Source organism: Aplidium turbinatum, chromosome 5 (genome assembly GCF_918807975.1).
Source record: "Aplidium turbinatum chromosome 5, kaAplTurb1.1, whole genome shotgun sequence".
Classification (NCBI taxonomy): Eukaryota; Metazoa; Chordata; class Ascidiacea; order Aplousobranchia; family Polyclinidae; genus Aplidium; species Aplidium turbinatum.
In genome coordinates this window covers 15,989,885-16,017,869 of record NC_137476.1, presented here as the reverse complement: position 1 = coordinate 16,017,869, position 27,985 = coordinate 15,989,885, and the positions used below count along the sequence as shown (strand labels likewise).

Here is a 27,985-nt window from a genome sequence, read left to right as displayed (position 1 = left end):
ATGCGCTTCTCCTTCGTGTGAGCCTCTGGGGCCAAGGGCCTATTCTTTAACCACCCCAGATTCACGATGTTTCTGGACTACACTGGAAGGCTACTAGAGAGCAGCCAGTCTTTGGTTTCGTCATCCATGACACGCAAACATTGTTGATCGTGCAGTTGTTCTCTTACGTTATATTATATTGGCTTTCTCATTATTTTGTAGCTTGTTATTACTTTGTTATTGCATTTGGAACATATCAACAAAAAACTACTCAAAAGTAATCGCTCAAAATGTGAAAAAGAAGAGTTTTCATGTTTTGCGTAAGAGTCATTCCGTGCCAAATGAGCAAATTTTTTGGAAAAATTACACCACATGTCATAGATTTTATTGAAATTTGGCATACTTGTAGATGTCAAAGAAATATGAAGAATGCAAAAAAAAATTTGAAAAATTTTAAACATTGGTGGAGTTAAGGTCATTAGAAAAATCACCATTTTTGCTTGTTCCGCTTCAGTGATTTTGTCCAATTTCTTGTTATATTTCTAATTTCTTAACCTACGATCATACAATATGGCTGAAAATTGCTAGACAGACATTTTAAGACGCAAGGAATCCAAAAATATAGATTAGACAGTCGTCAGAGAAATGCTTGATATGGTTTCACAGTGTGTACGTTTTGACTAAAAAATTTGTCACTGGCAATAGATACATGTTTCATGGTCAAATCGACAATGCTGAACGCGAATTTCACCATTAAAATGAGCTCCTGTGTACCATTTTTGAGAAAAAGAGATTTTATAATATTAGATAAGTTGTATTATTCTATATAGGCCTAATATGTAACCAGAGTTAGGGTGCACTGTGTTAAATAAACGTGGTAAAGTCAGAGCTAATAGCGCCTGTGACTAAATCCAGTTGAGGCAAGACTCAGAAGTGTTGTTCTGAAGGTTTGCGCTTGTATTCACCAGTAAAGTCTCTCTTCCTCGACCAGCAGAATCCGGCCAACATCGCCCGGCTATCCTGGTCCTTGTATCTCCTACTATATTGTTGGCCAGATTGTGCTCTCCAGGGTTGTATGATGTCCTAGCCGGCCATTCCTGTTGAATGTAGTGGTATTGTCCGGACCATAGACATGAGAAACAACAGTACTTTGTGTACGATACCCCAATTGCATTCCCATCAGCATGTTCAACACTTTGAAGGTAGCATTGGAATGTATCCTATTTGATGGTACCATTGGAATGTATCCTATTTGATGGCTTCCAAGATAGCTTTCATATTTTCTCTTGACTCATTCATTGTTCTAGAATATGCAACAGGGACTGATGGTTTTCTATTCCCATTGTGCAGTGGTACTGCTTTGAGACTTTCCTTAGAAGAGTGATGAAAAGTCAACAGTCCTGGATCATGTTGACCTTCCTTCATGTTGAGTTGTTGACCATCAGTCCCACAACATCATTGCAAAATGTCAGCTGGAGTCCTGCTGGACCCATCATCAATCACCTTGTTCGAAAAAAGTCAATGAACTCCTTTCCTCGTTCACGAACACCCCAAACAGTGACAGCTTTATCTGTAAGTTTCCACTGTTGCAACCGTGAAGCAAGTAACTCTGTATGTCTCATTGACAACTCCAATGCTCTGACCAAATCGTTGAACTCTGGTAATAAGATTTCGTGGTGGTTGCATCGAGGTCTGGGTTCATGGCAGTCAGATGGGGAAGCATGAGAATCTAATACAGTGCTTGAGTCACTATCACTTTGTTCAGTCATTGGATATACAGGAATGGATAAGCCAGGGTCATCAGCATAATTCTGCACAAGTCGTATTGCAGTGGAAACATAAAGAACGAGGATACTCAATGGCAGCCGATTTGCATTATTCAATACTTGGGGCAGTTTCGTGAGGCAAAAAATGTATCAGTCAGATGCATGAGTAAAGGGTCCACGCCACACCCATGGGGACGGCAAACAAGCTTCTCTTCTGTCCTGCTTTCCACGCAACTAGCTTTGATGAACAATCTGCACAAACGATGTGAGGAGCCCAGCTTCTGTTCTTGATCTCAAAATATTTCGCATACAATTCGGAAATATGTGGCGTCACTGGTCGTCTATTGCCCACTACAATGTATAAGCCACATAGGCACATATGTAAGAGAATTTATCTAGATAATTAGTACAGGATCACTTTCGAGAGTCAGATGTAGAGGGTTTCATGGTAAATTTGTAATATGATGTAGGCCTAGTAGACATACACAATACACATATGTATTTAGGTACCGGTACATGTCCAATAGATTATGGTGGTTTGAAAAATATTTTTTTTGCAATTTCAACATGGGGAGTTCTGCAAACCTTTAAAAAATAACATTCACACAACTTTTTTTTGGTAGGCTCCAAAACCCAGCCACCTACCCCCCAATAAAGGTCACAAAAGGTCAAATTTATTAAAGTTGATGTCAAAAGATGCAGAATATCTATGTTTCTACATGTCATAACAGGAACCTTTTCTCTAAATGCATTAGTTTTTGAGATAGTTCAAAAAATGCATTTTTTGGGGTATTTGGGTCATTCCATGCCAAACGTCCTGAAAATCATAAAGTTCTCTGTTTCACCCACTTCGATTTTTCTCAAACTAGGTCAATATGTTATTTAGCATGATATAAGCATGCATTACAAATTTTAGCTCAATATCTATTATAGTTTCAGAAATATGATGCTTTAAAGTTTTAGGTACCCCCTAAACTTTTCCGCATTTACAGTTTGCAGTGCAGTGCAAACGAAAATTCAATTTTTCGAAAAAACTGTACACAGGAACATCTTTTAATGGCCATATTCGTGATCAGCGGCCCCAAATTAGCTAGAAACGGTGCTTATCTCCCCAGTGACATTTTGGTGTACACACTGTGTTATAGAGGTTTCAATTTGATACATGCATTTTTCGGAGGCCAAACTTTGGGGGCCTATAAAAAAAAATGGGTATAAAAATTAAGAACTGAAATTCACATGTTTTATACTTATACCAATACTCTTTCATGTCAAATAAAAAAATATGAATTAATTTTGATAACTACTATGATTAAAGCTAAATTTTCTGACTTGCAAATTTTGTACTTTTTTACACTCATTGTTCAAGATTTTTGTCTATGACATCACAATTTACATTATTGCTTGTTGATGCCATCACAATTTACATATTGTTTGTCATGACAATTGTTATGTAGCTCATGAATGAATTGAATACTGGTAATGCACTTAGGTTTATTGTTGTAGGCCATGCACCATAGTAATATTAGTGGTAACTAGTAGAGTTATTTACTGTACTCTTTTAACTGTGATTTTAATTTTAGGTTGTCCTATTGGTAATGTATTATTTCTAACATGCTCGACAGATCTTGCAACCAGAAAATATACTTTTCCCACTGTTCAAGTGTTCAAAGCCCATCTATCTGCTTGAAGCAGAGAAATGTCAATGTTCATAATAAAAGTAATAAAAGGTTTCTGCAGACTCTTAACCTCAGTTCTGGCTTCTCGGTGTTATGGGAATTGCTAATCATCAATAATTGTAGGATCCATGTGAGAGGATTCAACCAAACGTATAATAATCAATAAAAAATCAACCAGGTTTGGTAACTACAAATATTTATTGGTAGAGCTTTCGCCGCCGTAAAGGCGGCTTCATCAGTACTCATATTCAAATAGAATCTATTTGAATAAGAGTACTGATGAAGCCGCCTTTACGGCGGCGAAAGCTCTACCAATAAATTTTTGTAGTTACCAAACCTGGTTGATTTTTTATTTTTCATAATAAACATGTTCATCTGTTTCTGCAAGTCCACCAATGTCCACAAACTCACTGCTTCTAGCAAAGTGAATTTTATGGCACAATTTCTCCATTTTTTGCATTGCTGTGATGAATAATTGTGTTATTGTAAAAGCAAAACTAATGTATGGTCTGTCTGCACTGTCTAAGTATCAAAGGATCGGTCAACAGTCTCAATATTTAACATAATGGATTAAAATTGAACATAAACTATAAGCTACAAACGTTTTCGGCCATACACACGTTAGCCCTTATCAAGTAACAAAAAATAACTGCTTATCATATCTACAATGAAAATGAATGACTGATCTAAACACTGAATTGAAAAACGAAATGCAAAATGAAACGGCAGAACAGAAGAAAGGCATATCACGTGGCGTTTAAATTACACCAGGCAAAGACGCAACATATGACGTATCAAGAAAAGACGTTGAGTAGATAAGAAGCACCTGAGGCAAAAAACTGTGTATTGAGGCGAGGATTGTATGATTTTATTAGCAAAGCCTCGTGGATTTTAGTGTCGAATTCGGTGAAACATTTACGCATAATTCTAAAGGACTCCAAGGATGGTTTGTTATTTGAACATGTTTGACAATCGAATATGTGATCTTTAATGGCACTTTGCTTGTTCAAATTAGTTAAATCCAAGTGCTCCCTCACTCTCGTGGCCAAATGCCGCGTAGACATACCGATGTATGTACAATTCGCGTCATGCGAACAAGTGAACTTGTACACGACATTTGAACACAAGTAGGAGGGAGTCCTAGATTTAAGCTGAAAATAATAGCCAACTTTGAACGTTTTATACACAGGAACAATATCCACGTTGAACTTCATTTTGATAAAACTTGACATATTACTGACAAAGCGTCTCGATGCTTTACCCACAAAGGGAACTGTAAGGCAGTTCTTCCATTCACGTTCGTCCGCTTGAGAGTGCGTAGAACGTGAATCCAAAAACCCCCTCAGCACCTTATTGAAAAACCATGTGGGGTAGTTGTTCGCAATAAAACAAGACCGTAAACGATTGACTTCAACATTAAAATTATCAAAATTAGAGCAAATATCTTGTGCTCGCTTGAGCAGGCATTTAATTAATCCAGATTTGTAGGTTGAAGGACATACAGCATTAAAATTGAGAAGGAGGTTGGTATTGGTTGGTTTTCGCCAAACCCAAGTGTCAAATTTGTTTTTATTAATTTTAATTTCGACATCGAGAAAGGGAATGGTCTGGTTGGCTTTTTCTACCGTGAAAGTTATATTAGGATGTTGCGAGTTGAGAATGTTGAGAAACTGCATACAAGATTTATCATCATTAAATATAGCAAAAACGTCGTCAACATAACGTAGGTACAATTTAGGATGGCAGTTCACATCAGTTTCAGAAAAAATCTTTTGTTCAATATGTGCCAAAAAGAAATTAGCAAGCGTTGGACCCAGAGGCGAGCCCATTGCCACACCATCAATTTGTTTATATAATTTGTCTTTGTATAAAAACATACCTTCGGTGGCTATGTGCAACAGTTTTATAAAAATTTCTTTTTTGATAGGTGGTTGGTTGGGTTGATCTTGCGAAAAAATACAATTGGCGATAATGTTTATAGTTTCTTTTAAAGGAACATTGGTGAATAATGACTTTACATCGAAACTAACCATCAGTTGATTGGTAGCACACTGGAATTTATTGAGTTTTTCCAAAAAATCGTTAGTAGAGTTGAGCATGTAATCATTCGGTATATAAGGTTTGATAATAGAGTCCAAAAACTTTGCCAAACCGTACTCAGGGGTAGAAATCATGGATACAACAGGACGCGCGGGATTATCTTTTTTATGAACTTTGATAAGACCGTACAGCTTACCTGGGCTGCTCCCAGAAGGAATCAATTTTCGTGTTACGTCTGCATCAAATTCTTTTAGGTACACTCTCACATAATACCCAATAGATCTTTCTTTGGAAATAATCGGATGAACTTTGGTAGTAGTGTTAATTTCTGTAAACTTTGTTGTATCATTTACAATACTGTCCAATTTGGAAAAGTAATCGAAAGAGTCGAGAATTGCTGTTCCTTTTCCCTTGTCGAATTTGCATACTTTAATATCCTTGTTTGAAGATAGAGATTTTAGTGCTTTGTGAATGGCCTGATTTCTTTTGGACGCGCACAGCTGTTTTGAGTTGTTCATGAAACGCTTCACAATAAATTTGATTTCATCTTTAGCTTCAGAATCTATGGAAATGTTCTCGTTCCGTTTTAATGAGTACACAAGTTGTTCTACGTTTGCTTTTACGGTGCTCAAATCCATTTTCTTGGGGAAAATGTGGTGGTTGAGGCCAAATCTTAATGCTTCTTCTTCTAGCAGACTCAGTTTTTTCTTACTAAGATTAATTATGCAATTAGGACTTTTGACTCTTTGTCTTCTCCACAAGTTGGTAAGCTTCAGCTGGTGAGTTTTGATGGTTTCAGTTGCTAATCGTTTGAACTGTTCTGTAAGCAGACAAATTAGACATGTTTTTTCACAAAAAGTAAGGATATTCAAGATCTGTCTTTTGTTTTCTTCATACTTTCTCTCTGCAATGCGTGTCTCTCTTCGCGTTTCGCTCAACTTTCTTTTTAATATAATTTGGAATATTTCTTGAGGGTTCTTCCAAACGCTAAGATTCGGTGTCTTGAATTTAAAAAAATTTGGGCAAATGTTCAAATCAGTACACGTTTCCAAATATCTGACATCAAGTTTTAATTTCACAAGCTTTCTTCCTAACCATTCCAATTTACGAAAATCCTTAACTGGTATTCCTCTTCTGTTGCTGACTTTATAATACAATTTTGGTAAAGAGGTTACTTTCTTCAGCCACAGACATATACAACCAAGCAACCACACGGCATTTAACATAATGGATTAAAATTGAACATAAACTATAAGCTACAAACGTTTTCGGCCATACACACGTTAGCCCTTATCAAGTAACAAAAAATAACTGCTTATCATATCTACAATGAAAATGAATGACTGATCTAAACACTGAATTGAAAAACGAAATGCAAAATGAAACGGCAGAACAGAAGAAAGGCATATCACGTGGCGTTTAAATTACACCAGGCAAAGACGCAACATATGACGTATCAAGAAAAGACGTTGAGTAGATAAGAAGCACCTGAGGCAAACAACTGTGTATTGAGGCGAGGATTGTATGATTTTATTAGCAAAGCCTCGTGGATTTTAGTGTCGAATTCGGTGAAACATTTACGCATAATTCTAAAGGACTCCAAGGATGGTTTGTTATTTGAACATGTTTGACAATCGAATATGTGATCTTTAATGGCACTTTGCTTGTTCAAATTAGTTAAATCCAAGTGCTCCCTCACTCTCGTGGCCAAATGCCGCGTAGACATACCGATGTATGTACAATTCGCGTCATGCGAACAAGTGAACTTGTACACGACATTTGAACACAAGTAGGAGGGAGTCCTAGATTTAAGCTGAAAATAATAGCCAACTTTGAACGTTTTATACACAGGAACAATATCCACGTTGAACTTCATTTTGATAAAACTTGACATATTACTGACAAAGCGTCTCGATGCTTTACCCACAAAGGGAACTGTAAGGCAGTTCTTCCATTCACGTTCGTCCGCTTGAGAGTGCGTAGAACGTGAATCCAAAAAACCCCCTCAGCACCTTATTGAAAAACCATGTGGGGTAGTTGTTCGCAATAAAACAAGACCGTAAACGATTGACTTCAACATTAAAATTATCAAAATTAGAGCAAATATCTTGTGCTCGCTTGAGCAGGCATTTAATTAATCCAGATTTGTAGGTTGAAGGACATACAGCATTAAAATTGAGAAGGAGGTTGGTATTGGTTGGTTTTCGCCAAACCCAAGTGTCAAATTTGTTTTTATTAATTTTAATTTCGACATCGAGAAAGGGAATGGTCTGGTTGGCTTTTTCTACCGTGAAAGTTATATTAGGATGTTGCGAGTTGAGAATGTTGAGAAACTGCATACAAGATTTATCATCATTAAATATAGCAAAAAGGTCGTCAACATAACGTAGGTACAATTTAGGATGGCAGTTCACATCAGTTTCAGAAAAAATCTTTTGTTCAATATGTGCCAAAAAGAAATTAGCAAGCGTTGGACCCAGAGGCGAGCCCATTGCCACACCATCAATTTGTTTATATAATTTGTCTTTGTATAAAAACATACCTTCGGTGGCTATGTGCAACAGTTTTATAAAAATTTCTTTTTTGATAGGTGGTTGGTTGGGTTGATCTTGCGAAAAAATACAATTGGCGATAATGTTTATAGTTTCTTTTAAAGGAACATTGGTGAATAATGACTTTACATCGAAACTAACCATCAGTTGATTGGTAGCACACTGGACTTGTGTTCAAATGTCGTGTACAAGTTCACTTGTTCGCATGACGCGAATTGTACATACATCGGTATGTCTACGCGGCATTTGGCCACGAGAGTGAGGGAGCACTTGGATTTAACTAATTTGAACAAGCAAAGTGCCATTAAAGATCACATATTCGATTGTCAAACATGTTCAAATAACAAACCATCCTTGGAGTCCTTTAGAATTATGCGTAAATGTTTCACCGAATTCGACACTAAAATCCACGAGGCTTTGCTAATAAAATCATACAATCCTCGCCTCAATACACAGTTGTTTGCCTCAGGTGCTTCTTATCTACTCAACGTCTTTTCTTGATACGTCATATGTTGCGTCTTTGCCTGGTGTAATTTAAACGCCACGTGATATGCCTTTCTTCTGTTCTGCCGTTTCATTTTGCATTTCGTTTTTCAATTCAGTGTTTAGATCAGTCATTCATTTTCATTGTAGATATGATAAGCAGTTATTTTTTGTTACTTGATAAGGGCTAACGTGTGTATGGCCGAAAACGTTTGTAGCTTATAGTTTATGTTCAATTTTAATCCATTATGTTAAATGCCGTGTGGTTGCTTGGTTGTATATGTCTGTGGCTGAAGAAAGTAACCTCTTTACCAAAATTGTAGTCTCAATATTATATTAGAAATCGATTTCATGAGAGGCCGCAGCCCTCACGTCGTCAGTCTATAGTATTACATAAACATAAAATATATATAGTATTATAATATATATATATAAAGTGAATGTCTTCTGAGACACCGAGACCTAACCCTGGCAGGCCGTCAGCAAGAAGCGGTTGACTTGATCACATCGAAAATTTTGTTTGAGAATTATTAAAATAAAGTTCAACCAGCCTCATGTTTAAAAAGAATATATATTTCGCTACATAATGAGCATCTTCAGTTCTTATTCAAATAGAATCTATTCTATTTGAATAAGAACTATTTGAACTATTTTAAGATTAAGAACTATTTTAAGAACAAAGAATAAGAACTATTTTAAGATTCTATTTGAATAAGAACTGAAGATGCTCATTATGTAGCGAAGTATATATTCTTTTTAAACATGAGGCTGGTTGAACTTTATTTTAATAATTCTCAAACAAAATATATATAAAAAAACAATGAAAACTATTAATACTACAAAAAGTGCTCAATGCCAAGCAAAAAGGCAAAGCAGAGCGAATTAAATCAAATGTAGTTATTACTATCTGAAGCCTTTACAAATTGTTTCACCTAACGGATCATCAGAAGGTCTTATTCAAATAGAATGTATGTAGAATGTATAGAATAGAATGTAATGCAAGTATATATATATATATATATAATATATAGTATATATAGTATTATATATAGTATAGTATTATAATATATTATATATATATAATAAAACAATGAAAACTATCAATACTACAAAAAAGTGCTCAATGCTAAGCAAAAGAGCAAAGCAGAGCAAATTAAATCAAATATAGTTATTACTATCTGAAGCCTTTACAAATTGTTTCACCTAACGGATCATCAGAAGGTCTGCAAAAACATGCAAAAAAAGTAAAGAATCGATAATTCCTGAAAAGATATTAAATAATTACAACTGTAATTTAATCTGCAAAAAAAACCTTTTAAACCTGTACTTCCTGAAAAGATATTAAATATTATAACCGTAATCCAATCTGCAGTAAAAAAACCTCAGAATTACTAAGGGCTACCTTCATCCATTACTACAAAGTTTCAATGGATTTGTCCATCTGAAAACCAAGCAACATTGATGGCAACCTCTATGACATCACAAAAAAGCAAATGCAGTTTGATGATCAATGCAACCCGTAGTAATCTGAAAAAAATAAATGGAAATTGTTTGTTTAAAAACCTGTAAAAACTAAATGAGATTTATAACCTGTAAGAATCAAATGAAATTTAATTTTTTCAAAACTATAACCTGTGAAAATCACAAGGAACTGTGATGATGCAACCTGTAGCAACCTGAATAAATGAAATAAAATCTGTTTATAAACCTGTAAAAATTAAATGAGATTTATAACCTGTAAAAATCAAATGAAATTTTTTTAAAAATAACCTGTGAAAATCAAAAGGAATTTATTTTATTTTGAAGTACTTGAGTTTAAATTTGTTTCTATGACGACATTTACCCACCAGTTCGGAACGCTTGTTCAAAAGGTGGCATAATATAATAGTATTCAAAAGGTGGCATAATAATATAGTATTACATAAAGATACTATAGACTGACGATGTGAGGGCTGCGGCCTCTCATGAAATCGATTTCTAATATAATATTGAGACTTGACCGATCCTTTGGTACTTAGACAGTGCAGACAGACCAAGTAGTAATGGACAAAGGATCGTCGCAGCATAATAGCAGCTCAGATAGTCAGGCAGATCTCCTCCATCAGTTTACTACTAGAGAACTTCAAAGACATAAAACTAATGCAGTAGTAATATTGTGATGTCATCAACAAGCAATAATGTAAATTGTGATGTCATAGACAAAAATCTTGAACAATGTGTGTAAAAAAGTACAAAATTTGCAAGTCAGAAAATTTAGCTTTTATCATAGTAGTTATCAAAACTAATTCATATTTTTTATTTGACATGAAAGAGTATTGATATAAGTATAAAATATGTGAATTTCAGTTCTTAATTTTTATATCCATTTTTTTATAGGCCCCCAAAGTTTGGCCTCCGAAAAATGCATGTATCAAATTGAAACCATTATAATCATATCAAGAAGTTCTCTGTCAACTTTTTAATTTACATTTTTGGATTCCTTGGGTCTTAAAATGTCTGTCTAGCAATTTTCAGCCATTTTCTTTGATCACAAGTTAAGAAATTAGAAATATAAGAAATTAGAAAAATTGGACAAAACCACTGAAGCAGAACAGGCAAAAGTGGTGATTTTTCTAATGACCATATATATGACCAACAAATATGCTGACTTACATCTAACTGAAAAAGTGGTCATGTTCAATCTGAAAAAGCTTGAAAACTTGGGGACACAGATTCGCATAGATCGGAAGAGATATTGAAGAAATGTCTGTAAGAAACGTTGAATGCGAAACTGATTCAATCTTTCTGCTACGTCTCCCAAATCGCAAGCTTGGTAAAATTTATTTTGGAAAAACTCTATCAACAGAGCCCTGACGATGATGTGGAAGAGGATCAAAATGCGTCTGAAGTTGAACTCATTGATACTGCCAAGTTCAGCCTCTTTTTGATAGTTCGTTTCATTTGTGAATATGAGAGTCACTCTGGATGCCATTCCTCCATAGCAAGAAATACAAAGGATATGTGTTTTTTCAAGCAACAAATAAAACACCTCCTGTAAAAGACTATCACAGCCTACATTGCTTACAATCAAGGCCATGTCAGTGAAGCCGACAAACCTTATTCACCCATAAAACTATTTGTCGCAAACCAGACAAACAGACTGAATGATGAAAGTTTTTACCATTTGATTTTCGTGGATTAGTATTTCATAAAACACATGAAAACAATGTGTTTTAGCTATAAACTTTATAAATTTAAGTTTTGCAGTTTATGCAAAACCCCAAAAAACAGGGCTGTCCCGAATCCTGAGTTGTTGTTTCTCAAATAATAATTAATAATTATTCGAGTTTTGAAAATTTGTCCTAAATTGGAAACACTAATTCTTAATTACTCCTCTACAAGGCATTAAATAGAATAGATGGAGTGTTCATTCAATGGATGGAGTGCTTTGAACTTTAGAAAAGCTGTTGCTTACGAAATAGCTAATTTATTACGGTTAGAAAGCGGTTACTCTACATAATAATCTCACAGATTGTTTCTCCAATCACCCATTTGGACATTGAGAAAACATTTGGTGGATCACCTTATGCCAGATCTTCATCATACTACTCATCATTTTCAAGGTAATGAATTTAATAAAAATAACCTGCTATGCAATCTTGGTGATTTTGTTTGTGACTTAATAATTTATATTTGCAGTTCTACAAATGCGTACATGCTGATGTACAGACAAATCAACCCTTCAGTTAATGCAAGTAAGTCATATCTATTATCCATTCAAAGTTTTCAAACAAAAATGTAGTTATAGAACTTATTTTCTGCGACATCAGTACTTACTGTAATTTTGTTTCAAGCACTCTATTAATTTATGAATGCATCATGGTTTATTTTGACAGGTTTCATGCAAACAAAGGACGTTCCACCTCACATTGTTAGACTTTTAGAGTTGAAGGAAGAAGAGGAGCGGTACCGACAAATGAAGATGGAGCAAGAGCGTAATATGTGCAGCATTCGAGTAAGTAAAACGTACACATCTAATTGTAATTAAGCATAATTTTACTGCAAGTTCAACACCGTTCCATTTTCATCTAACTTGCTTCTTTCAAGCTCTCAATGAAACTCATTGTCCTTCAAACTGAGGTTTAATCTGTGTGTCTCCAGATTTTTTGATTCGTTCAAGACAATTTACATGTTTTGTTTTAAATAAGAATGACCATTATTTGACCTTCGTGAGTTGTGGAACCTATTGCAAAAAAGTACATTTCCATACAACATTTCAATACTCATATAATCACTTAGTTGTTTTGATGCTCGCCCACGCTGACCAAGGCCATTTACTGTTAACCCTTAAACGCCAATCACATTATTTATCTGGAACTCCAGCAACCCAGATGTCATTGTAAAATATCATTGCCACATTTTTAAATTGGTTCATCTTGCTTATATATGGTATGTAACAAACCAGCGTAACTTATTGTTATCCAGTCATCATCATCTATTTAGTTGATTTCGACTTTTGGTCACTCTATAAATCTTCTCCCTCCACAGTTCTCGATTCCTCACAACCTCCTTCCGCTCTTCTATGCCTCTCCCGCTGTCATTCGTCACTGTATCGAGCCATGTCGTTTTGGGACAACCTTTCCTCTTCTCCACTGACCAAACCACGCATGATACCTTTTTCTCGTAATGTACTTCTCGTTATGTGGCTGAAATATGAAAGTTTCTACTTGACTATTCTAGCTTCTAGGTATATGTTCAGTTTAATCTGGTTCAAAACCTGTTTTTGCTGTCCAAGGAACACGCAGCATTTTTCTCCGCCATAATTCAAATGCTTTAGTCTTTTTTCTGTCTGCTTTCTTCAATGTCAATGTTTCGGGTCTGCTTCTATTCGGCGAGTTCCCGATTCGGCGAGTTCCCTATTCGGCGAGAGCCTTTTTCGGCGAGTGCCCTATTCGGCGAGTTTTTCAAATTTTTGAAAGGAAATTATCGGGTACCGTAGCCTAATTATAATTGCCGTTTTTACATCATTTTAACATCGCTAAACGTTGAAATCGTGCAGAAAGGAATAAAAATAAAGTGTTTGAACTATTAAATTAAAATTCGTTATGTCAGTTCAGTTGAGTTGTTTTTATTTCTGACCATCATATGAAAAACAATACACGTCAACATAGCAAAGGTAGAAGCGACAAAACGCGAACGTTAAAACGTGCTTAAATTCGTCAGTACAGTTGTTTTTATTTCTGATCATGATATCAAAAACAATACACGTCCACATAGCAAAGGTAGAAGCGACAAAAGGTGAACATTAAAACGAAGTAAGTAAGTTATTGAGTTGACCGAAGTAAGTTATTGAGTTGAAAGAAATTTGGCACGGTCGCAACACCTTCAGAAAAATTTAAGATATGAAGATAAAATAAAAAATAAAATGTTACAAAAAAAAATCATGTTTATGTCTACAAGTTAGTACTTTTGAATAGTTGAAATGATTAGTTTGGATCAACATTCAACAAATGTGTGGCCTACAGCTTGGATTGAAAGGGAATTATCGGGTATCGTAGCCTAGTTATCCCTACCAGCAAAAATTTGTTCCAAGAACCCAGTTAGCCTAACAGTTGATTTTTACATTGTAGTAACAGAATGAAAAGGCTAACCAAATGTGTGGCCTACAGCTTGGATTAAAAGGAAATTATCGGGTACCGTAGCCTAGTTATCCCTACCAGCAAAAATTTGTTCCAACAACCCAGTTAGCCTAACAGTTGATTTTTACATTGTAGGAACAGAATGAAAAGGCTAACCAAATGTGTGTCCTATCGTTTTAACGTCACTAAACGTTGAAATCGTGTAAAAAAGGGAGCTTTTGCTGACTAGGATACGTTGAAACTGGGAAACATTCACAGAAGCCTTTCGATTTGTTCCAAGAAACCAGTTTGCCTAACAGTGCATTTTTACATTGTAGTAACAGAATGAAAAAGCTAACCAAATGTGTGGCCTACAGCTTGGATTGAAAGGAAATTATCGGATACTGTAGCCTAGTTATCCCGACCAGCAGAAATTGCCGTTGTTACATCGTTTTAACGTCGCTACACATTGAAATCATGTAGAAAAGAGAACTTTGCTGACTAGGATACGTTGAAACTGGGAAACATTCACAGAAGCCCTTCGATTTGTTCCAAAAACCCATTTAGCCTAACAGTTCATTTGTGCATTGATTCAACGCCTGAATACATTATCTTAAAAATGCATAATTTTAAAAATGTAACGTATCGAAGGGCTTCTGTGAATGTTTCTCGGTTTCAACGTATCCTAGTCAGCAAAGTTCTCTTTTCTACACGATTTTAACGTTTAACGACATTAAAATGATAGGCCACACATTTGGTTAGCCTTTTCATTCTGTTACTACAATGTAAAAATCAACTGTTAGGCTAACTGGGTTCTTGTACAAATTTTTGCTGGTCGGGATAACCAGTCTTCGAAATTAGCATATTTTTACTTCGGCAAAAACGTTGCCGAGGCCAAACGGCAAAAGTTGAAATTGCCTCGGCAATTGCTGTGAACGTTTATTACGAAAAAAATGTAGGCTACCACAACATGTAAAACGAGAAGCGAAAAATATAATAGAGTAGTCTATCAAGACCGCATTGTTTGATTTGTTGTGATGTAATAATACCAAAAGTAGCGATAAAACGAGCAACGCGATACCCACGCTGTTACGATAATTCATGTTAAATAACTCACGGGGGGGAAGTATGTTAATTTTGGGTTGATTCAACGTTCGAGTCAGCACAAATCGATTTAATTTTCCCGACCGGTTGTATTGCGTAACAACAATGCCCACCAATAAGAAATGATGACTACGACGTCATTTTTTAAGACGCTTGAAGCTTAAGCTTGAAGACGCAAAACTGCCCGTTCATGAACGCACGAAGTCATATGATCGGAAGCATTAGCCTACTTCTCTTTACTGCCGAAGTACCATTTATCCAATTTTGTACTACTTTTTTAACTGGGCCCCGTAGCTTTTCTAATTCCGATTTGTTTCCGTCATAAAATTCTTTACAAATTTTGCAAAATACTACACTAACTTTTCCTTCTGTCCCCTCTGTTTCATGACCGATAGCAGGTAAATTCCATATTTTAACTGTGTCTTCTCTTCCTTTACCATGATTTATATTGGCAATGACACTGGTAAAGAACAAGCATTCGATGAAAAAATAACTTATTGCGTAACAATTAAGCCAGTATTTATAAGGTTGCAAACTTTTTTTATAGTTCACATGAGCATTGTCAGCGCATAAAATTGCACCTGTTGTTGTTACGCAACCAGACATCTATCACAAACCGCAATTAGTAACCACGCTCACTCTAAAGGTTAACGCGTTAACCTATTACTTACATGTATTCTACGTCTGTTGATGTTGTGTGGTTCGTTGTGAAAGCGGCGCGATCGTTTCTGATACAGCTGGACAAGATAACGGAAGGCGAAGCGCGATAAGGAGTAAAAGCTTACAATAATTTGACGTCTACTGGCGTTGAATCAATGCAAATAAGGTGATATTTCTATAAGCGCCGGCGAAGTAAGTAACCCAAATAAAAACATTAAGCAAAAGTAAGATTGAATCAACCTGGTCTGGTTTGGTCTGAGAAAATAAGGGTTATTTTTGTAATCTTGTGGTCCTTACACGCGCTCGTGTGGCCTCGGCATTTTTATTGCCGAGGCTAATGTGCCATTCATGCATCTGCCTCGGCAGTCACCTCGGCAATTGCCGAGGCCAATTTCGAAGACTGGATAACTAGGCCACGGTACCCGATAATTCCCTTTCAATCCAAGCTGTAGGCCACACATTTGTTGATCCAAACTAATCATTTCAACTATTCAAAAGTACTAACTTATAGATATAAACATGATTTTTTTTTGTAACATTTTATTTTTTTATTTTTCCTTCATATATTAAATTTTTCTGAAGGTGTTGCGACCGTGCCAAATTTTTTTCAACTCAATAACTTACTTCGGTCACAAGCAAGTTTTAGCATTCGCGTTTTGTCGCCTCTACCTTTGCTATGTGGACGTGTATTGTTTTTGATGTGATGATCAGAAAAAAAACAACTGAACTGACATGACGGATTTTAATTTAATAGTTCAAACATTTTTATTTTTATTCCTTTCTGCACGTTTTCATCGTTTAGCGACGTTAAAACGATGTGATAAGAGTTTGGCTACGGCACCCGATAATTCCCTTTCTAAAATTTCAAAAACTTGCCGAATCGGACTAGCCGAATCGGACTCGCCGAAACGGCCATTGCGCCATGTTTCGCATTCGTAAGTTGTAATTGGAAATATTGTACTTTTGATCAGCTTTTGTTTTGTTTCCAGTTTGACATCTTTGCTTTTCCAAATTTCATTCATTCCAACCAATACATTTCATCCCACTGTCATTTTTTTCGTTACCTCTGGTGAATTGTTAGAGTTCCAGCTTATTCATGATCTTAAAAATATAAAGTTCTTCACTGTTTCAATTTTTTTGTTGTTGATCTTGATATTTATGTTATTCACCTTTTCAGTTATTATAACTTAACTGTCCTTTTGATGATCAGTTTTAAACCAGTCTTTTCGCTTTCCTATTTTAGTTGAAAAAGAAGTTTTCAAGATCTTATGTGTTCTCACCTTAGAAAAGAGTTGCGAACCTTAAATTATTCATAAATCTCCCAACTATTTTCACTCCAATATTGGAGTTATTAAACCCTACTTTTTGTATGATCATTGCTGTGTAGAAGTTGAATAGAGAAGGTAATAGAATGCATCTCTGGCGTGTTCCTTTTTCCATTTTAAGCCAAGCCGCGTCTCGGTATGCTCTTTGAACTCTAACTTCTTGATCACGGTACAGTGATTTGATGAGCTCCAGCAGATGCATTGGTGTTCCGATATCCTCCAGACATTTCCAAAGGTTGTTACCATTGATGACATCAAAAGCTTTTGACTGGTGAATAAAACAAATGTAAAAATCTTTTTAATGTTTGGGTTGCTTAACAAACACTCATTTGAACCACCTAACATTCTGTTATCTTCATAAAGTAAATCTTTATAAGCAAATTTTTTTATGAATACAGAAAATAAGTCCATCTCAGTAAAGTTAATTTATCAATTCACTGATTCATCAAATAAATGCTAATTTGCTGTAAGTATTATGTAATCCCCATCTCCTTCTGCGTTGATCTAATTTCCTTGTGCATAGCCCCAACTATGTTGCAGTAAACCAAGGGTGGTTCAACAAACAATTAAGCCTACAACATGAATACAGTAAAAACAGAGTGAGACTGTTCACCAGGCATTTGATAATTAAGTAACTTGCGTTCTTCTGGTGACTATTTACTAGGTTACCTCCTGATGTTAAAGATGATAACTAGCTTTTTGTATTTCCGACGTTTCGTCAGTCAGCACGACTAACTTTATCAAGGTGGCTAAAACAGGTTAACACAACCTGTTCAGCAACGATGGCACAACACATGGCACACAATACAGTGATACATAATCTGGTTTCAGCGAACGAATACCTTCCCTAACAAACAAGAAAATGGGGAAAGAACCTAAGGAATATTATCGAAAAAGATTTGCTATCATTTGAATGACAAAATCGAAATATCACTTGGCCCAGCTATGTGTGAAAAAAATTGGGTAGCCTACCATCTGCCGGTAGTAGCATAACGAATAAAAATGATGCTATTTAAACTAGTTGTACTCACACATCTGTGGTGACAGCTCGCATTTACACATTGCATTTACGCTACTGTTATGTGCCTAATGGTTATTATTTTTCTAAGTTTGTAATTCAGATTTTCTGCCGACATCCGTCACTACTGAAAAAATCGCTTCGGATGAGTGTAGAAGAAAATTTCATGTTTCACAAAGATCTATTGCTTACTGAAGCTGTACAGCAAGCGCATAGATGCTTAAAGCTTGGTAAGTTGTTGCTTTGACATTATTTTATGTACTTGTTCTGCTAGAACGGTTTGTTGTATTTGGTATGACCTAACCTGAAACTGATCCCAGATCTACAAACCACTCGGCCAGACAGTCGTTCAATCTTACTAGGGTAGGGTAAATAATGCTTCCACCATAAAAAAATGTTTTCAGAGGTTAATTAATCAATACACAATTTTTGCATATCATACTTAAACCACTTATGGCAATAATTTGGTTCTTTTTCTGCTCACAATTCGGAGACTTCAAGCAGTGTTCACAAACCTCGAAAAGCCCCTTAAAGATTGTTCTGTTACAATAACCAGACATTTCACTTACTGAAGTTTTAATTAACTTAAAAGTATGATATCTAAATAGAGAACATAAATACATACGTAAACAGAAAAGAACATCATTACTCTGTAAACATAGGAGCCTAACACCAGTTAACAAACTAAAGACTGCAACGAGTTGAAAACACAAAACACCGCGTGTACCAATAAAGAAAGGATGCCTGCGTCCGAAACAAAATAATAATGACGTCACACACGCGAATCAGAAGAGCACAATTTCATTACAATCTCCTCCACCAAAATAGTGAGGATATTAATAGCGAATACATAGCAAATACAATAACACGGTAGCTTAAATCTCAGCACTGTCAACAAGAAGTTCATGTTTACTGTTTCTCACAAGCCGTCTAACATACACAGGGCCATCTTCGAGCCAAGTCGGGACAGAAGTGCCAAACGATGATCGTCGTGAAAACTTAAACAAGCGATCGTGAGGGGTTTCGTTTGTGGCAGTATTAAGCAATGATCGGATCGAATGCAAAGCCTTGGGTAACACAGCTTCCCAGTGGGCAGTACGTAAATTTTTCGATCTTAAACACAGTTTTATGGCAGTCCACACAATACCATTGTAACGTTCACATTGAGCATTCCCTTGGGGGTTATATACAGAAGTGAAACTAGTCGCAACAGACAAATTTCTCAAGTACTCTTTTAACCTCTTAGAAAATTTAAACGCTTTGGCGTTTTCAGAGTGGATAATGCTAGGCGTACCGTATACTGTAAAGAAGTTATGCAAACATGAAATCACAGTATCGTCACTGGTATCAGCACAAGGAAATACAAACGGAAAGCGAGAATACTCATCCACGATAGTAAGAAAATAACGATTTTTAGAAACTGATGGTATCGGGCCTTTAAAATCTATGTTCAGTCTCTCAAACGGTTGGGTAGATTTGATTAAAGTAGCATTCGGTGCCTTATAAATTCTTGGCTTTACTTCACAGCATACTTCACAATTAGCAGTCAAACATCGAACGTCTTCAACTGAATACGGTAAATTTTTCATACGAATAAAATGAAACATTCTTGTCACCCCTGGGTGACATAATTTGTCGTGATGTTCGTACAGTGTAGTGTCTGCTGTGCTGGCACAATATGCTCTTGAAATAGCATCTGGTGCTACGTTCAAAGTCCCAGGCCTATAGATAATGTCGTAAGAAAATTGTGAAAGTTCAGCTCTCCATCGGAGAATTTTGGTCGTTTTTAATTTTGCCATGATTTTTGTTGTCAAACATAAACTACACCGAATTTTGATCGGTGACGAGGCTAAAACGACGGCCGTGGAGAAAATGTGACCATTTTCGAACAGCTTCCACTATTGCCGTGGCCTCTTTCTCAACACTTGCATGATGCTTCTCATTGCGATTCAAGGTGCGAGAGAAAAGTGTAACCGGTTTACCGTTTTGTTGAAGTATTGCTGACAGTGCTACGTTCGACGCATCGGTTTCAACACAAAAAGGCAAATTTTCATCAATAGCTTGCAACGTCACGTCCGCCAACACTTGTTTTAAGTTTTTAAATGCGTTTTCAGCATCTTGATTAAATGGAAATGATGCTGTTTCCGTTAGAGGCTTTATTTTATCCGAATACTTCGGTATCCAACGTGCATAGTATGCAAATAACCCGACAATTCGTCGTAGAGACTTTGTACTCCAGGGCACAGGCATTTGAAGGAGGGGCCTTACTCTTTCTGGATCTGGGATTATAGTTCCATTTTGAACTCTATACCCTAGAAGATCAATCGTTTCACATGAGTACTTGCACTTCTTTTCATTAAAAGTAAGGTTGCAGTCTTTAGCAACATCCAGGAAATGACGCAGATTTTCATCGTGCTCCTGTTTTGTTCTGCCACACACTGTTACATTGTCTAAGTAAGCAAAAGTACTTTTACAAGAATGTCGATCAATAATGTCATCTATAATTCTTTGAAACCATGGCACTGCGTTAGTTAAGCCGAATGGAATGACAGTGTACTCGTACAGTTGACCATTTGCTTTAAAAGCGGTGTACAAGCGATCAGCTTCGGGAATTTCAATGTGATGATAAGCACTTTTGAGATCGAGTGTGCTGAAGAACGTGTATTGTGCAATTTTATTTACTTGATCTTGCATATTGGGTAATGGGTAAGCGTCTAAATCAGTGAATTTGTTAATTGTGCGGCCATAATCCACACACATTCTTTTCTGGTGAATTTCTTCATTTTCCCCAGACACAACAAGAACTTGGGCTCTCCATGGGGAGGTACTTGGACGAATTATTCTAATAGCTGGTTGCGTTCGAATGGCATTTCCAATAAATTTTTTATTAGTAATAGATTGTTTTCTTGATTTTGTGGCAATAGGTTTGCAATCTGTAGTCAAATGTTCAAAAAGTTTGGCATGAGAGGTGTCTTAATTTTTCCTAGAGCGCCAAGCTGAAGTAATAGTTCCTTTCCACCAAAATCAATTTTTACTGACTCATGTTGTTTAAAGAAGTCTTGGCCCAAAATTACATCAGTCAGTAAGTGTTTCAAAATTACCAGATTGACATCAACATGTTTGCGTTGCCCGAGTTCAGTGTTTACTTGACAATAACCTTGACTACTTGACGCTTTTCTTTTTATCGCCATTCCAATTTTACATGATTGAGGGTGAACTACAAGGCTATGCCTTCGAACAAACTCTTTATCCACATGGCTTAAACTGGATCCGGTGTCAATTAATGCATTAGCCCAAATGCCATTGATGCTAATTCTAACATTTACCTTTGTCAGGGGGGTCTCCTGTTGGTTCCGACGATGATACCACTGCGAGCGATTCCATTGCAGAAGACTTCTTTCAACTTGTGCAACAAACCACCATGTAGTATCCGTAAGCGTTGCATTTGTAGCACTTGACTTTCTGGCAGGGCACAGCGACCGAGCATGTTTTGGAAAACTTCCACAATATCCACATTTTGATTTGAAGCTGGATTGATTGGAACTACCCGCAAGTTGGTTTGGAATAGCAGCAGTACTGGGTTCATCATGATACTCAGAAATCGGCTTTGACACAAACGGCCTGTCTTATTGTTCGGAGTTTCGATGAGCAATTTCTAGGGAACGAGCTTGCTTGAAAATAGCTTCTAGCGTTGTGGTCTCTGGCGTGTTGTTTTCCAAAAGACGCTGTCGAATCGTGTGAGAGATAATACCAGAAATGAACGTTTCGTATATAGCTTCGTTTCGATATTCTATTGCCGTCACCTGTCTATAATCACAATCTTTGGCCAACGTTTTTAGCTTTTGTAGATAGTCATCTAGCGATTGACTTATTTCTTGTTTGCAAGCTTTCAATTGGTAACGTGAGAAACTACTGTTGATAGGTTTCTCATAAAGAGCACGTAGTGTAGCGACTGCATTGTCGAACGTGTCGCACTCACTAATATAGTCATAAACGTCGGCATCTACATGCGCAGTCAGGCATCTTAGCTTGTCCACATCAGTCGCATCCGGTGCACCTTCTAAGAATCCCGTGAATTGTTTGTACCAATGTAGCCAGGTTTTCTTGGATTGCGCAGAACTTGGATCAGCCTTGAAGACTAGGGTGGAGTGAAAAAAACTTTTTCTGTCATATTAATGAAGAGGGGTGTTAAAAGGGTGTCATAAGGTATAATATTGACTTTAAAATTATTTTTTTGACGTGGCACCCAAAATCGAGCGTGCCACCCAGCCCCATGGGTCATGCAAAGGTCAAAATCCATGAAAACAGCGTAACTTTTTTTATAATGCTCCTAGAAAGCTGGGAGTAGGCTTAAAAGTTGCAGAACAGCTATGTTCCTATATGCTCTAAAAGAACATTTTGTTCTAAATGCATCTATTGAACAGATATTCCAAAAAAACGTATTTTTTCCATTTTCGGGGGCAAATTTATATGAAATTGCATTTATTTGATGCTTAAATACATTTTTTACTACACTTTGTTCATTTATTTTGGGTGTTATTATGGAGTCTACATATTTGGACAGATGGGAACCTTGGCTATTTTAATTGAATGGTTATGGTTGGTTACCTATGATGGTAGTTTGTTGGTAGGTAGGCCTACTATACCATACCGTCCTTAGCATTAGCATATTGTAGCGGACTTAATAAAGCAAGCGAATACTATCTTTTAATTTGATATTGTTATACATTCATCAACATTATAGAGAGGTACTTACACATTGAACAGGATATTTAGAACAGCACATATCTAGGTATTTAAATTAAAATAGAAAATGCACAATCAAACCATAGCTAAGCCACAATTCGACTGACTTGCCACCATCCCCAGTCCACAATCGAACAATTGTTCAATCTGCAGGAAGCTTAATTTAAAGCAACAGTAGCCAGCTTTGAGGAAATACATGCACATAAAACAATTGTACAGTAAAACCATAAAAAAGTGTTACAAGAATAGTAGGTATTTAAATCATCATAATATTAGTCCATTAAGAAGCAAAATGTTTCTTGGTGTCGAAGCGTTTCATTAAACACCGAGAGTTAATTTTTTGCCTAATCAATCCGTCACGTCTTTCATAGCCAGCAACTGAAGACGATGCCTCAGTAACAAGTTTAATGTACCTTTCAACAGCTTGACCATGACATGGATGACACAATGGGGTGGATCTTACTTCTTCAAGCTGAACATTATTCAAGTGTGTGATTGCCGGATGTTCAGAGATGTCAGCCATGTTTAAATTGACCATTTTAAAATATTCTTTTGCTTTAAAGTTTAGCTTTGGCACCAAGAATCGTCGCACATCAACATTATCGTTGCTTGATTCGTCTTCATCATCTGATTGATCAACAAATCCACCTTTAAAATCACCCATAACCATATTTTCAATTGTGTAATTCGATAAACAACCTCTAATTGATAGAATCTTGTTAACAGCCATCCTCCTCACATCTTTATTTCCATCTGCTAGCAATAACATGCTTAACAGTATGTTTTCTGGATGAGCAGAGAATGCATTTCTTTGCACAACTTACAGTGAAATGTCCCTGACTCTCTTATTTGGAAATTTAACGATCTTTTAAACGAGGCCAAACAGATTTGTTGCACCACTTCTAATTCGATTCTCTCGCTTAATTTGAAACCATTTTGGGAAATATACTTGTATGCAAAATTCAGTCAATAATTGAAGCATTGCAGATGGCTTTTCGACTGAGACATAATACCGCATTATTCTGCAAGCGAGAGTCAATCGCGGGGAGTGAAATATTGGCCCAATTTCTAGAAGTTCCAAATCATAATCCACATGCCCGAGAATAACCGCCCAACATATTTTGTAGGCATAATGCTGATCAGTGCTGAGATTATCCACAATTTCATTGTGAGCAACGAAAAATTTTGGTTTAAAATGGACTTAAACTCAATAACTGGCCAATCAAATACACTTCTATTTTACTCCTTTCCAATTCTTCCAGAAAAGGTATCCGGGCTTTTTGTCGTTCCATCCAAAGCCATAAAAACATGACGTAGTGGCAACTCAAAATATGGATATGGGTGATTTTAAAGGTGGATTTGTTGATCAATCAGATGGGGAAGTGAATTAAGCAACATTAATGTTGATGTGCGACGATTCTTGGTGCCAAAGCTAAACTTTAAAGCAAAAGAATATTTTAAAATGGTCAATTTAAACGTGGCTGACATCTCTAAACATCCGGCAATCACACACTTGAATAATGTTCAGCTTGAAGAAGTAAGATCCACCCCATTGTGTCATCCATGTCATAGTCGGCAACTCAAAAGGCACATTAAACTTGTTATTGAGGCATCGTCTTCAGTTGCTGGCTATGAAAGACGTGACGGATTGATTAGGCAAAAAATTAACTCTCGGTGTTTAATGAAACGCTTCGACACCAAGAAACATTTTGCTTCTTAATGGACTAATATTATGATGATTTAAATACCTACTATTCTTGTAACACTTTTTTATGGTTTTACTGTACAATTGTTTTATGTGCATGTATTTCCTCAAAGCTGGCTACTGTTGCTTTAAATTAAGCTTCCTGCAGATTGAACAATTGTTCGATTGTGGACTGGGGATGGTGGCAAGTCAGTCGAATTGTGGCTTAGCTATGGTTTGATTGTGCATTTTCTATTTTAATTTAAATACCTAGATATGTGCTGTTCTAAATATCCTGTTCAATGTGTAAGTACCTCTCTATAATGTTGATGAATGTATAACAATATCAAATTAAAAGATAGTATTCGCTTGCTTTATTAAGTCCGCTACAATATGCTAATGCTAAGGACGGTATGGTATAGTAGGCCTACCTACCAACAAACTACCATCATAGGTAACCAACCATAACCATTCAATTAAAATAGCCAAGGTTCCCATCTGTCCAAATATGTAGACTCCATAATAACACCCAAAATAAATGAACAAAGTGTAGTAAAAAATGTATTTAAGCATCAAATAAATGCAATTTCATATAAATTTGCCCCCGAAAATGGAAAAAATACGTTTTTTTGGAATATCTGTTCAATAGATGCATTTAGAACAAAATGTTCTTTTAGAGCATATAGGAACATAGCTGTTCTGCAACTTTTAAGCCTACTCCCAGCTTTCTAGGAGCATTATAAAAAAAGTTATGCTGTTTTCGTGGATTTTGACCTTTGCGTGACCTATGGGGCTGGGTGGCACGCTCGATTTTGGGTGCCACATCAAAAAAATAATTTTAAAGTCAATATTATACCTCATGACACCCTTTTAACACCCCTCTTCATTAATATGACAGAAAAAGTTTTTTTCACTCCACCCTATTGAAGACGTTAGGTTTATAAAACTTGCTTTCCATTTTCAAATAAGTTAATTAAGTTGTTCTGTTACAATAACCAGACGTTTCACTTACTGAAGTTTTAATTAACTTAAAAGTATGATATCTAAATAGAGAACATAAATACATACGTAAACAGAAAAGAACATCATTACTCTGTAAACATGGGAACCTAACACCAGCTAACAAACTAAAGACTGCAACGAGTTGAAAACACAAAACACCGCGTGTACTAATAAAGAAAAAATGCCTGCGTCTGAAACAAAATAATAATGACGTCACACACGCGAATCAGAAGAGCGCAATTTCATTACAAAGATTTGACACATTATCATACCAACATACAATAATCTCAAAGAGACAAGTATGCTTCTTCCATCTCAAAAACATAAAAACTGTAAGACCCTTTAAAGTCTTGATCAAGAACAGAGCTGGAGCATACAATGCACATTAAAATGACACTAGAATGTGCTCTCAACTACAAAAGCACGTTTAAAATACCAAAGCTAAAGTACTACCAAAAACAATAATTTAATCAATATTATACCATTAGAAAGCTTACTGACTTCAAGTGGAGCACTTACCTTCAGAGTGATAACATTGTCTGTACCAACTCACAACAACATTGTCTGTTGTCAACAACATCACAACTAACATTGTCTGTGCCAATTCACACATTCACAAAGCAAAACTTTTCTTCTCTTTGAAGTATGATTTGAAGAAGTTGAAGGTTGCTCAACATATGACTTATCCTTTTCGTTACAACTTTCATCATCAGCTGAACTATCTGTATTTGCAATTTTAGTTTCTTGAGCTTGTTTTTGTGTTTCACTTTTAATGCTTTGGGGCTTCTTGATGCTTTCCAATAGTTGGATGAGCTCTTGCTAATAAAACTCAAAATTTAAAATAAACAAAAATTGTTATAGCTCCATCGACTTTTAAGATACCGTAGATTTCTACTTCCACTACTTGGGTCGTCTCCATGGAAACACTTTTACAGGAGGAGTCAAACGACATAGATTCAACTTTTTTGTCATTTTCATGAATAATGAGCCCAACTACAATTTAGGTGAAAATTTGAGTCACTTGCCCAAAATTGGTACATCCTAATCGACGCTTTCTGTGGTCTCAACCACAGCTAAACCAAGTTATATTATGACTGTTACAGTTTATTAACCATTTTTGTTCATAGATGCCGCTTTGGTACCCCTTGCGTTGTGCAGGTTGGTTAAATATGACCATATCAATGATGTATTAGATCGATCTTATGATGTAGACAATGAAAATGTGCAATCATCATTAAGTAAGCTACTAGGTGAGTTTAAAGCTTCTTTCTGTTCTACTGTTGTTTTATAATTCTGAAACGTCTTTATACCCTAAACAGATAAAACCAACCAACGACAATATATAAAAACAAACAGAAAATTGCAAACTTCTTTGGTTATTCACTTGTTAACCCTGATCAACCGTCTGAACATTGAATTACTCTGCATGGAATGCGACATGCAGAAGAGTGAACTAAAAATGGCAAAGGAAGCTAAGGCACATCACATGACGCCTGACAGTTGATACGAGGAAAACACATCACATGACAATTCAATTACATACGTTAACAAGATAGGAGGCATCTGCTGCAAACAACTGCCTGTTGAACCGAGGATTGCAGGATTTGATGAGTATGGCCTCATGGATTTCAGTGTCAAATTTGGTAGAACGTTTGCGTAGCCTATATATATAGTTATTATAAAATATGGATTGACATTCAAGTGATGATGATAATTTAATTTTCGCCCTTTGTCTTCGAATTTGTATCAAGCTTTAATATGTAATTGCGTGCATGAATGCAAAGATGGCTGATGTGGCCTATCTATGCAGTAAAGGTTCTGCTGCAGGATAGACCCGGAAAGATGATTCGCTGGAGTTATTCTTATTCAAGGCTCGGGCCTTGTGCTTTTCCCATTTGTTTACAGGTAATAGACCAGAATAACTGCTCCATAAACTTTTAGCTTTGTTGATAGCCTGATGCTCTGCCTCTCCTACATGTTAGACTTCAAGCCTGTTTCATGCCATTTGTGACTGGAAAACCTTCAGGAAGTGTAGTGTCATCAACAACGTGGGCCATCATGAAATTATCTTGCAATAGAGATGTATGTGTTTGGATATCCGTAATTAACAAATTATGCATGATTTTCCACAGCACTTCCCTTCTGACTGTATCAAAAACTTTTGTCCAAGCAACAAAGACAGTGCAGGGGTCTTGGCATTTCTCCATGCATTTCTCTTGAAGCTGTATGGTCTCAAAGATCATGTCCACAATTCCTCAACCCTGAAAAAAAATCCACATCCACATTTACAGTGAGAAGGCCTTATTAAAGTTGGTTTAAGAGGCAGTTAAATAGAACACGACACGAGTAATAA

The 27,985-nt window shown here is 36.2% G+C and overlaps 1 protein-coding gene across 1 annotated transcript in view; it reads left to right on the top strand.

Annotated features, from left to right (window-relative positions):
• The window catches only part of LOC145771273 (ubiquitin carboxyl-terminal hydrolase 47-like), a 247,893-nt gene that overhangs the window by 82,526 nt on the left and 137,382 nt on the right, over positions 1–27,985 (top strand). The window contains exons 12-16 of the mRNA XM_082583009.1: positions 12,007–12,098; positions 12,175–12,230; positions 12,372–12,490; positions 18,292–18,430; positions 26,760–26,882. Of these exons, the coding sequence (XP_082439135.1) occupies positions 12,007–12,098; positions 12,175–12,230; positions 12,372–12,490; positions 18,292–18,430; positions 26,760–26,882 (529 nt within the window). The remainder of the gene's footprint in view (positions 1–12,006; positions 12,099–12,174; positions 12,231–12,371; positions 12,491–18,291; positions 18,431–26,759; positions 26,883–27,985) is intronic.